The following is a 13659-nucleotide window of genomic DNA, read 5'->3' on the forward strand; positions in this document are numbered from 1 at the left end:
TGATCACTTAGGATTCTCCTGGGAAAGGACAGAGTGATCCAGTCACTGGGTAAATCCAGTCCATCATAATAGACTTCACTTTCTTTTTTTTTAAGTATTTTTTTTATTTATTTGACAGAGAGATCACAAGTAGGCAGAGAGGCAGGCAGAGAGAGAGGGGGAAGCAGGCTCCCTGCTGAGCAGAGAGCCCAATGTGGGGGCTCGATCCCAGGACCTGCGAACTTGACCTGAGCCGAAGGCAGGGGCTTTAACCCACTGAGCCACCCAGGCACCCCAGTCTTCACTTTCTCCAGACTTGCTACTTCTGATACCAAAACCTTTACAGACTCACTCTATATATTTAACTTAAACCTGTTTCTACCTTCTGTTCGATCTCTTTCTCCCATGTTCATCACAGCAATCTGTTAGTAATTTTTCTCCATCCGGTTCTTAGAGTTTCTTTATTTTGTGAGACTCCCCAGATCACCATAAATTGGAGAGGAAGTTTGGTAGTTCTTCCAAGCTAGAGTCTCTGGCTTCAGACACATCTCAGTGGCTCAGTGAACCTTACTGAGTCTTGGTTACATCATCTGTAAAATGCAGGCAAAACCCTCACCAGCCTCATTGATTTTGGGGGAAGATGAGGTGCTGGACATCAGGGACTCACACCGCACCAACACAACAAGCCTCTCAGGAGTGGCTGGTGCCACTGTTCCCTAGGACGGTGTCCTGTTCTGAATCCTGGGAGGCGAGGCTGGCCATTTTTCCAACTGTTGTTAATCAGGGCTCTTGTGGCACCTCTGTCTTTCCAATCTACAAAATACTGCGATCTGCACCACCTACCCCATAAAGAAAGGCACTTTGAACATGAACATGTTAACGGTTTGAACGTGAGTAGAGTTGGCAACGATGTCAGCCTTTTCTGGTCCAGCTGACCCCTTTTCCTCCTAGATGTCAGAATGACAAATAATCCTGCATCGTGCCTGGGACCTTTTCTCCAGCAGGCTTTGAACCAGATGCCCTGAGTCCCTCAGAGATGCCCGCTTCCTGGCCATGGCATTGTGATTGAGTGTTGCAGAAATGGCGGCGTCTGTCTCCCTTTGTTCTGGGGCTCTCCTCCCCGGGCTATTCATTTCCTTGTGCCACTGGCAGCTTCTTCGGGAGAGCACGGTTGTCATGTCTTATTTGTAGAGCACCTTTGTGATTTGACCCAGGCAAATGGCAAGGATTCAGAAGAGAGGAAAGATCCCTCTGCTTCTGGAAAAGCACTTTGAATAAATTTCATTTGCCTTCAACAGAATGTCTTGTCATGGTATGCAAGCAGGAAAACCTTGCCCTGGGTTTCCAAACAGCCAGATCTCTGTCTCTTGGTTTCCTGCCCCTGTTATTAGTACAGTCATGGACCTTGGTATTTCATTCATGCTTTAACAGATTCAGATCAGCCATGGCCTTATGTCTCTTTACAGCGAGGGAAGCATCCAAAATACCAAGACGACTACAACAAGAAACTCCCCATTAGCTAAACAGAAATCAGTTGAAATGCCTGGCTATTCTAAAGCTCTGTGATCAAAAAATACGGTTTTATTAATAATAATGCATACATCTTATTCCATGTTGAATACATCCTACATTCACCGTGATATTAACATGCCATAAATATGGAATTTTTGTTATTCCTCCAATTAGTACCAGGTACTGCACTGTGCATATTAAATGGACCATCTCCTAGTATCCTCAGAACACTGCCCAGGATGAACAGGTGCCGTCCTGCCTTTAAAGATGAAGAAATTAGTGCTAGAAAGGGTAAAAGAAAGCCAGGCAGGAAGTGGTAGAGCCTGGATTTCTACCAAAGTCAGGATGGACACCCACGCCCGTCTTGTCACCAGTACGTGGTCGTGCTCTGGGTTCTTTAAAAGGATGCCTGCTCTGGAGGCGTCCACAAGCAATGGTGCTGCTCTGGCCCATGTGGGGTTCTTTTCACAGTGATAAAATACACACACACACACACACACACACGTGTGTGTGTGTGTGTGTGTATGTATATGTGTGTGTATATCCAGAGAGAATATGTAGTTATCCATTATTTTTCACTACTTGGTGGATTTATTTTAATTCTCATGTTGTAAGACCTTCTCACAATCCCCTCAGACCGTCCGTCCTCTTGCAAAAACCTGTAGCTCTTCGCCAGTCTGGATTGCTGGGTCCTGTGGCAGGATATCAGCACTGAATTCCTCCAGGTTACGCCTTTTGTGTGACCTCCAAGCCACGGCTCTCTGTCTTGCGGCAGGTGTCATCTGTTAAGGCGCTGTTCCCCCCAGATAGCCTTAATTTATGCCTCTTGTAAAGCATCAGCTCAAGGAGGATTTTCTTTCCCACCTCCCTTAAAATCAGGGCACTCCCACCCCCCACTCTTTATCTGTTCAATTTTCTTCCTCGTGTCCTTAGAACGATTTAGGATGTTGCACGTTTTCTTGCTGTCTGTTTTGGAAAAACAGATTGGAAACTGTTTGTGAAACACTAGATTGGAAACTACACGAGGTTGAAGACTTTGCCTTATTCCTTCCCAGAGCCTGAGCTGAGTAAATATTGGTGCATAAATCACCATCAGACACTGGGAAGGATGGGACCTTCACGAGCTGTTTGTATAGCTACAGAAAGACAGGAAGATGTTCTATTTCTTTAAGAGGAACTCCTTCTACTGGTCAGTCGGTGAAAGGCTAAGGGTATTTGACGGTAAAATATTTGGCATAGGAAATGGCCCACAGGACTCTTGCTACGTGATAAAGCTGTACCTACAACCTTTGTTCCGGTCAAAGGGCATCAAAGGTCCCGCCTGTCACCCTTCACTGCCTCCTGACATCTCTCCCTGGTTCTGTTTGGGGAATAAAGCTTCCCTCTCTCCCCAGCCCCTCCTGTCATTAAATGATCCCTTTCTTTGGGGACTAGTTCAACCTTTGCCCTTTTTCCTCTAGTAATTTGTCTTAGGGCTTGGCATGTGGCAATGATCGGATTCCTCCTGGGAGGGGTCTTGTGAGCCAAGGGTTGAGAATATAGGCTGTGCTCAGCCCTCTCCTGACGTCATGTTATTTTTTGTGTTCAAAACAAACTTGCCTCCTGGAGTATCTCAGGCTTGGACTGAGTGACCAACTCCATGTGGAGGAATTCTCTTATTGCTCTCAGGGTTCCTAAGCAGCTATGCATTTTCTTTTTTTGCAGAAACATCTCGCTCCCCGCTCCCGCCCTCCCCCGCCATCCCAATCCTTATTCCGTTACAGCTACCGTTCGTGCTGGGGTTGATTTCTATCATCTCTCTGTTTCTTCTTTCGATTTGAGAAATGTTATTATTTTTCAAGCAGAAGACGAGCAAACCCAGATGTCTGTAGTGCGTTTGGAAAGTTGGACACATCATCTCTAGAGAATGTTAAAAAGAAGAAAGGACAGGGGCACCTGAGTGGCTCAGTCAGTTAAGCGTCTGCCTTTGGCTCAGATCATGATCCCAGGGTCCTGGGTTTGAGCCCCACGTCAGGCTCTCTGCTCAGTGGGAAGTCGACTTCCCTCTCTCCCTCTCCTTCTCCCCACTCTCCTGCTCATGCTTGCTTTCTCTCATTTAGTTTCTCTCTCAAATAAATAAAATCTTTAAAAAAAAAAAAGAGGAAAGGACAGTTTATTCCTCAAAACTTCTAATTTCCACTGTGGCCCAAAGGAAAACGTCGATCAATGCCCACTTGCTGATGGGAGCTGGATCTCAAGACCAGTTCTACCGCCATGGCCGGGGGTGGCCTGGAGTGGCCATCTTGGCTTTCATGGAACGGCTACCCCCTGTGACTCAGCTTTTCCTTTTGGGGCCATGTCAGGATTTTTTTTTTTTTAATTTTTTATTTTTTCAGCATAACAGTATTCATTATTTTTGCACCACACCCAGTGCTCCATGCAATCCGTGCCCTCTACAATACCCACCACCTGGTGCCCCCAACCTCCCACCCCCCACCCCTTCAAAATTCTCAGATCGTTTTTCAGAGTCCATAGTCTCTCATGGTTCACCTCCCCTTCCAATTTCCCTCAACTCCCTTCTCTTCTCCATCTCCCCTTGTCCTCCATGCTATTTGTTATGCTCCACAAATAAGTGAAACCATATGATAATTGACTCTCTCTGCTTGCCATGTCAGGATTTTATCCTCTACCACTTACCCATCTCTTTAGTAGCTACGCTTCCTTGGGCAAGTTGTTCCCTCTGAGCCTCCCACTTCCTGAGTTAATAGTGTACTGAGTGTGCAGAGGTTCTGTGGATTTAAATGTAGTTTTATGCACACTCATGCGTGTGCACACATGTAAACACCTGTTGTGTGCCATCCCCCTTGTTGCAAGTGGTGATGGTTTTCTTTTTTTTTTTTTTTAGATTTTATTTATTCATTTGATAGATAGAGATCACAAGTAGGCAGAGAGGCAGAGAGAGAGAGAGGAGGAAGCAGTCCCGGCTGAGCAGAGAGCCGGACGTGGGGCTCGATCCCAGGACCCTGGGATCATGACCCGAGCCGAAGGCAGAGGCTTTAACCCACTGAGCCACCCAGGTGCCCCTGGTGATGGTTTTCTAAGCCATCCAGCATGGGGTAGCAACAGCGGTGGTGAGGAAGAGCTCTACTTTAGGCCCTGGATTACACGCACACGTATACACACGTACTCTTCTATAGGTGGCTTCTAAGTGTATGTGAGCTTTATTTAGAGATTTGACAAAAACAAACAAACAAACAACAACAACAAAACCTTAAAGTCTTTCTTAATAATTGGAGGGACTTCAAGTAGAGTCTGAGGGAGCTTGATGTTAATAATTCAGCTTAGCCAATAAATACTGTGCTGCTGCTCCCTACCTAGCACAGAGCTGAACATGATAGAAATGCAAAAATCATCGATGATGGCAGACTCCTCCAGCAACAGCGGCCTCGCCTTTGTAAGCAGAACCTCCCATTTGCACTTCTCACCTCCAGATTCCCCTAGCAACACGGGGCTGGAGTGCTGTGTGGCCTCCTCGGTCACGACTGTGTTTTAGACCAGACTTCGGTTGAACCCAGGGAGCATGAATTGGTCCTCCATTGCATTTTATTTTGCTGTGGTTAATAAATCAGCTTCTTCTGTTTTATTCATTGACACATTGAAGATTTATTTTCTGCCTTCATTCCCCCATCGCTTGTTTGAAACAGCTTTTCTGGCACATTCCTCATCCAAATCAAACTCCACACCAGAAACAAATTCAACGTAACAGACAGTAGAATCATTTCATGTTTTAAAAATATCTGCTCGGTTGCTCTTTTAAAAGCTAGGAGACAATATGGCCCCTTCAAAATAAAACCAGTCGCAAGATATCAGGGAGATAGAAACTCTTAACTCCAGGGTTGCTGTTAAGACTTGCCACTCATGGCCAAAGTCCGCCTGAGCTGAGGTTCCCTGGAGAATTTCCTCAACAGGCTGGAATAAAAGATCCAATCAGCCCAGCTAATGAAATGTGAAATATTAGGAAATAAGAGTTTAGGATGAGAAAAGGCCAGGGTTCTGCTCAGAGGGTGAGCCGAGAGCTGAACGACACCCACCCCTTCTCACCAAACACCAAGGACATCCCTAATGCGCTGGCATTCCCCAAACCATCTGCTCTTCATCCTGGGACAGGCCAAACGTCTAATTTGCTCACCAGGATAGCTTTGATCTGGCTCGAGGCCCGGTGTCCTCTCCTGTTTCCCCCACTCTGATGGGTAGGGAGGATATTTTCTTGAGCAATCTGAGAAGTCGCATGCAGGAGAATTCTGTTTCTGATTTGGTAGTGAACTGAGGGAACCTGGAGCGCGCGAGATGCATCCCCGGGGATCAAAACCAAATTTCGAGACTTGCTTTAAAATGGAATCGAAACTTCCAGGCTTTAGTTTTCTGTTCTCACACGTAGAGCCTCCAGCCTCCGTGACGCAGGCCGACTGTTCCACGCAACTTGGCTTTTAAATTATGCTGTCAAGGTTTGCGTGCACGCGTTGTGATTAATGGGGTCCCCCATGTGGTTCCAGTTTTGGGGACATCATTTTTCTTCGAGACTGCATTCTCCTTGGTGGTCTTTGCCTTTTCGTTCTAAAGAGACACCTCCAAATTCCCTGATACTGTGACTTCTCCTTATGATGAAAAGCCTGCCTTAGATCTTTCCAGTAATTTATGCCTAAATATTTCCACCAGTGACAGTAACTTCCTCTTGAAAAGACCCAGCTGGAATTTCCCCTGAAAGCAGGGTGAGAAGGAGGGAGAGGGAGACTGCTTTTGTTTCTTTCCTCTCCGTTCCTTTTTCCCTTCCACTCTCCCTGGCCTTCATACCTCACCCCCTTTTCGCTCTTTTTTCACTTCTTAGGTTTCCTTTACATAAAGTGCTTGAAAAATAAATTTAAAAAGGAGAGCCCAGCGCCAGTCGGGAATTCCACAAGCGTGGCCATATTGAGAGCGTGTAACATGTGGTTGGTGTTTGTATAGAAAAGTACAGAGCGGCTTTTTATTTACGCGTATAGCATGTACGTCTCTACCTGGGGACTCTGTAGGGATTAGCCTTCTTCCTGTTGTGGACCTGACATCCCAAAGTTTTTATCATTCATGTTGAAGGTTGGTGGGAGGTGGCTCTTTATTCGACTCAAAAACGTTGCACACACTTGGAGTGTTTATCCTGGATGAGTTTCTGTGCACAGCAAGGGTCTGGTACAGCTGAAGGACAGGCAAAAGGAGCCAAGTGGGGAGACTTCGTGAAAAATCTTGAATCCAGGCACAAGTCATTGAAAAAAAAAGAAAATTTGGCCAAGGAATGTGACCATGAGAGTGAGGTAAAATGAGAAGAATGCAGGCAGGGCCATCTCTCAACAACAGAGGATCTGGAGACTCGGAAACAGACTGTTTCTGGGGTGTTTATGCCTTGACGTACGGACCAGGACTTTGGAAAACAAGGCTGCGCGTTGACCAGCAATTTCAAATGAAGTAGATGTCCCTTTAATGGTCCAGCAGTCCCACTTTTGGTCACTTAGTCAAAAGAATTGAAAACAGGATTGTGAAGAGATCTTTGCTTCTCTGTGCTCTTGGCAGCATTATTCACAAGAGCCAAGAGACGGAAGGCACCCAAATGTCCACTGACGAAGAAAGAAAATGTGGTAAATACATACAATGAAATATTATACAGCCTAAAAGAAGGAAATCCTGCCCTGTACTATAACAAAACGAGACTTGAGGACATTATTCTGAGTGAAATAAGCCAGATCTCTCTCTCTCTCTCTCTCTCTCACACACATGCGCGCGTGCGTGCGCGCGCAAAGACAAATACATACAATTATGTTTATATGAGGTACCTTGGAATAGTTAAACTCATAGAAACAGAGAGTAAAATGGTGGTTACCAAAGGCTGGGAGGAGGGGAGAATGGAGAGTTGTTTAGTGGGTGGAGTTTTTTATTCATACAAGATAAAAATGTGCTAGAGAGATCTTTTGTACAACAGCGTGCATATAGTTAACAATACTATACTCGACCCTTAAAAAGTTGTTGAAATGGTAAATTTGCGTTACATGCTTTTTTACCTCAACAACAACAACAACAACAAAAACAAAAAAAACTCAAAAAATACCTTTTAAAGTCAATGAATAAAGATCCAGAAAGTTTCTTATGCAGGAGTGGGTAGGGCTCTGTTTACCCAAACATCTTATAAGCATCCAACACGGAGGTTCAGAAGATGGCTAGTTAACCACGTCTGTTCATCAAGAAACAACCTCCCTCGCTTGCCAGACACACTGTGGGGGCTCTTGGCCACCATTCACTTATTTAAGAAAAGAGGGTAAGGCTTGCCTCCTCTCTCCCGCCACCATGGCTTATGGCTCTCTATATTTTTGTTATATATTTTTGTTCATTCTGCCACTCCTTGGGTATCGGTGCCTCTCTGGTATGGATGGTCTGGTGACATTAAAAGTGTCAAAAGGAACAAAGAAAAGAGAACTGTTGGCCCTGTGTGAAACTAGGTCAGCTATCTTGTCAATGTAGATCTATACCAGATAATTAAAGAGTCCATTCATACATCCTCAGGGGACTCTGAGGAAACTATTAGGGGAAGGCTCATTTCTGAAGACTTAGGCAGCACTTTCTTCCTGTGAAGATCAGATTTCTTTCCAAATCAACCAGTCTCCACACTCTTCTGGAAGGATACACCTTAGAACCACAGGACTTTGCCTTCAACTGCCTTTGTCCCCCCACACCTTTCTGATGAACTTTCACCTCAGTTATCCTATTTGTCCTGATGCCAAACAAAGCTTAACCGCTATCTTCCAGTAACTTCGAGATGGGCTCCAGCTCACCTCACGAGGCTTGTGCATTCCTGGCAGGAGCAATATCAGCCCCAAGGAGACAAAAGTAGATGCTTCTTGGGGAGGGAGGGTTTTTTAAATCTTAGCTATTTCACTGGTTTGCAAAATCTTACCCCAGCGTGTTTCATTTGTCTTGTGAAGGAGAATCTCACTTCAACTTCTTCTCCCTGAGTGAAATGATCATGAAGGGGAGGTTTAAAAGCAGGGCTCTTGCTGATAGGAATGTTATTCAGCCGCAGCTGAAGTAAACTGGATTCAAACCAAGAGGAAAAAAACGATCTAGTTCTCACATTCTGATTTCAAAAATGGAGAAATGGCGAAATGTCCTTCTGTAATATACCGCCAGGCCCTCAGTGCGGTAACTTCCCCTCAGGCACCCTGGGTTCAACCTTGTTTTGGGTATTCACGTTAAATCTTTGAGGAGGTCTTGGTTCTTCCCTGCATCATTTCTGTGGATGCCGAAAACCCACGTTCCATCGATGGCAGAGCACGCCTTTGCTTAAAACCCTTGCTCCTCCCAAGGAATCCGTTCTGGAAGGGCAAGGCCAGACCGTGTGCTTTCATGCTTCTAATGCCTACCTCAGCGTCTGGTGGTTGCTTCAACATATCTGATCATGAAAAATGTTGGGGTCATGAAAGAACTTTAGTTTTAACTAGAGCTGGGTCTGGAGTGAAGCAAGTGGCAAGAGGGGGTTTGAGGGGAAAATGGAAGGGCACACCGGCATAACCCCTATGTTCCCAGCCAAAGACTTGCCCTAGTCCTGACCCCAGTTTTAACAGAAGTGGAGTCTGATTTCCAAATGCTTCTCTTTTCAAAGTTGATTTGCACAGGCGATTCTCTAGAAGTGATACAGTCACGGAAGTACAGGAACAAGGAATTTAAAACAACTGTTTGAACACCCCCCCTCCGTTCTGCTTTTATGAGGGAATTTCATTCTACTTGCATGTGACTCCCATGGCCCCAGAACCCTAAATTTTTCATTTCTGTCTTCTAGATTACTACAGATCTGAGGCAGCGCTGCACGGACAACCACACTGGGACCTCGGCCTCGGCCCCCATGGCCGCGGGCATCATCGCACTGGCCCTGGAAGCCAAGTAAGCCTTTATCTCCCTATGTCTCCGCTGATGACAGCCCCTCATCTCAAGGACCACTTACCCATCCCCTATGATAGAATCCCTAGCACAAGAACCCAGAATGGAACCTTCTAAGTCCCACCTTTAAAACGCCAAAGATGAAGATTTTAGCAAGAATTGTTTCCCTATATTAAGGGAAAAAAAAAAAAAAACAAAAAACACTTTTTTTTTTTTTTTTTGGTTTTTATATCCTTAAAAAATCAAACTGTGTAATTATTTTATTATGGAGTCATAGTGCAAGCGTGCCAATTGGCTCCAACACTCTTGCCTTGTTGAGGTTTTTATTCTAGTCTGGGAATGTTCCTGTGAGTCTCAGAGCAGTCGGGGCCCCTTTCCCTGAGGAACAGTGAGGCAGCTCAAATTCCAGGACAATAGCGCTTCCCCTGGGGGACAGACTGTGTCCAGGTCCTATGACGGAAGCGCAGGGACAGGAACAACCCATCTACCTTCTGTCCTGTTCAACACGGTCAAATTCTATGTCTGAAAGACCCGTTTGAAGAGGCCCCTTGGATGATGTGCGGTCGGTCTCACCTTTTTCTAAACACCAACAGATTTTTCTCTCTTAACTCTTTGAAATCACTGACCTTAATTCTTTCAAAACCTCATACAGATCTACACTCTCTTACCCTCACTTTCAAAATCCAAAACGTCCAGAAAACGGGAAGTTCTTTTGCACATTTGACACACAATGTCCTCTCATGGCAAAGCTTGCCCTGAGCTGGTGTGAGGCCTTCTACAGTCTTTGTTGTGAAAATTCCTACATTTTATCACAGAAACATGAATGTATTTGATTACAAGGTGCTGGCTCAGACCCCCCCACCCCCACCACCTCCATTGGAAGTTTTGTGTAATATGTGCTCTGGATGCCATATCTGAAAAATTTTTGAATTCCAAGCACATCAGGTCCAAAGATTTTAGAAAAGGGACGGTGGGCCTGCACTCTGACCCCTCCTACAAGGGGACCATAAAAGCAACTGAAGTAATAACATAAGTGTTTTTCCAAAAATAGCCTTGCACCTCTGCCTGAGGGAGGAAGGGAAAGATCCTTCGATTTAGTCCTACCCTAACGTACAACAAATGCAAAAATCATGACAAGACTCAGTACTTCAATAAGAAAGGTTCTGGCTTGTTCTCAGTACCTTTACAGCTGCTGCTTTTTAAGGCAGGGGGCCTGGTGAAGGCTCTCGGGCCTTAAAGTAATATAGAAAGTGTACATTATAAGCCATGGAAAGCCTTGGAGTAAGACAGGCAGAAAAACAGAGCTTTGGTTGTGGGCTGCTGTAGTCTGTTCAGACCACTATCACAAAATACCATAACTGGGGTAACTTATAAACTACAGACACTTTTTTTCTGCTTTTTTTTTTTGGAGGTCTGGAAGTCTAAAGTCGAGATACGGGCAGATTCGGTGTCTGGTGAAGGTCCATTTCCTAAGTGGGTCCCGTGGTAGCAAGAAGGGGCTAGACAAGGGAGCTCTCTGGGGTCTCTTAAAAGGGTACTAATCTCACTCATGAAGGCTCCACCCTCCTGACCTAATCACCTCCCAAAGGCCGCACGTCCTAGTACCATCATGGTGGGCAGTAGGTGTCTACATATGAATTTTGTGGGGATGAAAACATTTTGGACATGGCAGGTGTCGTATCTCTTCTTGGCCTCTTGCCTAAGCATTGGTGCTAAGGGAAGCCCAGCTTCCCACAGATGTTTGTTTTCCTTCCTTTTGCATGAGGTTAAATATTAGTCATTTCAGCATATTCTATCTTTTAAAGATTTTATTTATTTATTTATTTATTTGTCAGAGGGAGAGAGAGAGAGCACCCAAGCAGGTAGAACATTCTGTCTTTTAACGTGGTGGAAGTTCGGGTGTAGCAAAGAACTTGCACTGACCCTGTTACATTTCACTGGGCTGTTCTGCCCCCGGAAGTCTCCATTAACTGTCTGTTTTTAAGATGGTCACTGTTGGATTTTTGAAAATATATTATCTTCATCCTGAAATTCTGGGGTGTTTCTCGGGAGTATTTCCTGAGGCACAAAATACCGAAGGGAAAGAAAAGTCTGCATCTCCCCGTTCCCCCCCAAAATGGTTGTCATCTCAAACTCAGCAACCAAGGGTCCTGTCTGTGACTGTAGACCTACGTGATACTCAGTTCCTCGGGATATTGCTGTAACACTAATATTTCAACAATTCTTTTGAGCACTATTTAAGCTCAAATGGAAAATCCTTAACATTTGTGCCCCAAACAGCCCACTCAGAGAAGTTCACTTTGGGGCTGGGAACACTCTGAAAGTCTTCGTCTGTTTTCTCTTTGTCAGCATTTTGAGCATTTTTAAAGACTCATTTTTGCCACAACTGTGATGGGTGGAAGGAAGGTTGCAGGATATACTCTACCTGGCAAAATGGACTGTAGATTAAGATTTTAAGCAGTTCAGTTGGATCATGGGGCCAAAGTAGAAGGCCAGTAATCTGATGAAATAAGAAAGGATTGGCCTCGCTCTTAACTCCATTGGCTTGTTCTACAGGCCAGTCTTTGCCTCCGAGTGAAGGTGGAGGCTAGGAGAAAGCCGTCTGAGGATTAAATGAAAGGGTCAGACCTGATTGATCTATGGGGATCAATAATTTCCTCCCACATAAGGAAGATGTACCTGGAACTAAGAAATTGGAGCCAGGAGCTCCGCCAACCTCACCCACTCCACAGCCCCCACACCCTTTCCCGAAGATCTCCTCTTATCCTAGTACTTTCTAGCAATACTTGGACCTTGGTATTTGGAGAGTCTCCCTCTCCTCTCACAAGCTGAAAAGCCTCATCTACAAGATAGTCCCTTGTAAGAATAGAGGAGAAAAAGGCAGAGTGAGGCAGTTATGCCCCAGGACACTGCCACACTGCAGACACGCATCCCCTGTGCAGGTCAGTGAGGAACAGCGAGACTCAGGGCTGGGATGAAGAACCACCGGCGCGGGCTTCGGTCCCTGTTGATTGGCATCGCCCAACCCTCCGTGTCCTGGAGGGAAGCAGCTTCATTTCTCCGAAGGTCACTAGACTACAGTATCTACTCAGGGAAAGCTCCCACCTCCTGACCTCCCCGCAGCCTGATTTCTCCACACCTGCAGGTGCCTGCCTGCGTCAGAACAGTAGATCTCCCTTTGGAGCCCATTGAAGCGTTGGGCTCTCTACCATTCAGATTCTTCCTGCTCCCCTCCCCTTGGAGATTTTCCCAAAAAACAAATGAACAGAAGCCCAAAAAAACACCTTGTTAGGAATCGAAGAGGAGAGAAAACAAAAACAGATGCAAGCCACAGAAACAGATAAGCTTCCAGGGTGCAGATCTCTTATCCCAGCCCGACAAAAGCTGGGTCATGAGTAAACTCGGCTCACAGGACAGACACCCCTCCCCCAACCCCCGGCCCAGGCCATCCTTTTCCCATGAATGTGTAGGAACATGTGTCATAACAGACTCCCCCATCCCCATAGCGCACCGCAGATCTCAGGTAAAGTGAATCCTCCCAAGACAGGAGGGATTTGGAATGGCTCTAAAACTCTGCCACCTTTCCTGCTCTTTCTGGGTTTGAGCTCTCCTGCCTCTGATGCCTGATCTCAGGCTTTGCCTTTCTAGTAAATAAGGTAGTTTCCTTCCCTCCCAAGGACGTGGCCCGGGCACCAAAAGTTGTACATTTCTTAGCTTTCTAGAAATCGTAAGCAATTTCAGAATGAGAGATAAAAGTGCACTCTCGAAAGAGAGGGGAGAAAACTTGTGTTGGGGTGCTCTTGTCCTGTGTTAGTTCAGTGGTTTATGATATTTCAGTGATTTGGGTTTTGTGGAGCTGGAAGGAATTTTCAGGTTTTTCAGCAGAGTGGGAATATGTAATCAGTGATTAGGAGTGAACTAATTATCATTTGGGCTGTTGCCGCTTCAAGTAATGTCTTTTTGTACAGCGTAACTCAGAAAGTTCTGGTAAAATGAGTGTTCTTAAATGAAGAAAGTAGTGAAGCATGACTAATGGTTTTAGGGGAGCGGCCTAGAAGAACACCAGGTCACATGTAAAAACAGCCTTGCATCTTGACACAAATATATGTGTATATATTGCTGGTCCTCTAGCCTCTGGGAAGAGAAAAGACAGTTGTTAGTACATGACGGTTCCTACTAAGCGGTTTATAAAATAAAAATTGAAATAATTGATGTTCATAAAAAAATACTGTT

General features: G+C 45.3%; 1 protein-coding gene across 5 annotated transcripts in view; it reads left to right on the forward strand.

Annotated features, from left to right (window-relative positions):
* PCSK5 (proprotein convertase subtilisin/kexin type 5) overlaps positions 1-13659 on the forward strand; it is a 461872-nt gene that overhangs the window by 195673 nt on the left and 252540 nt on the right. For all 5 annotated transcript variants that reach the window (XM_047699471.1, XM_047699474.1, XM_047699473.1 and 2 more), the window contains exon 9: positions 9329-9429. In XM_047699471.1, coding sequence (XP_047555427.1) covers positions 9329-9429 — 101 coding nt within the window. The remainder of the gene's footprint in view (positions 1-9328; positions 9430-13659) is intronic.

The sequence above is a fragment of the Lutra lutra genome, chromosome 13 (genome assembly GCF_902655055.1).
Source record: "Lutra lutra chromosome 13, mLutLut1.2, whole genome shotgun sequence".
In the NCBI taxonomy this organism is placed as follows: Eukaryota; Metazoa; Chordata; class Mammalia; order Carnivora; family Mustelidae; genus Lutra; species Lutra lutra.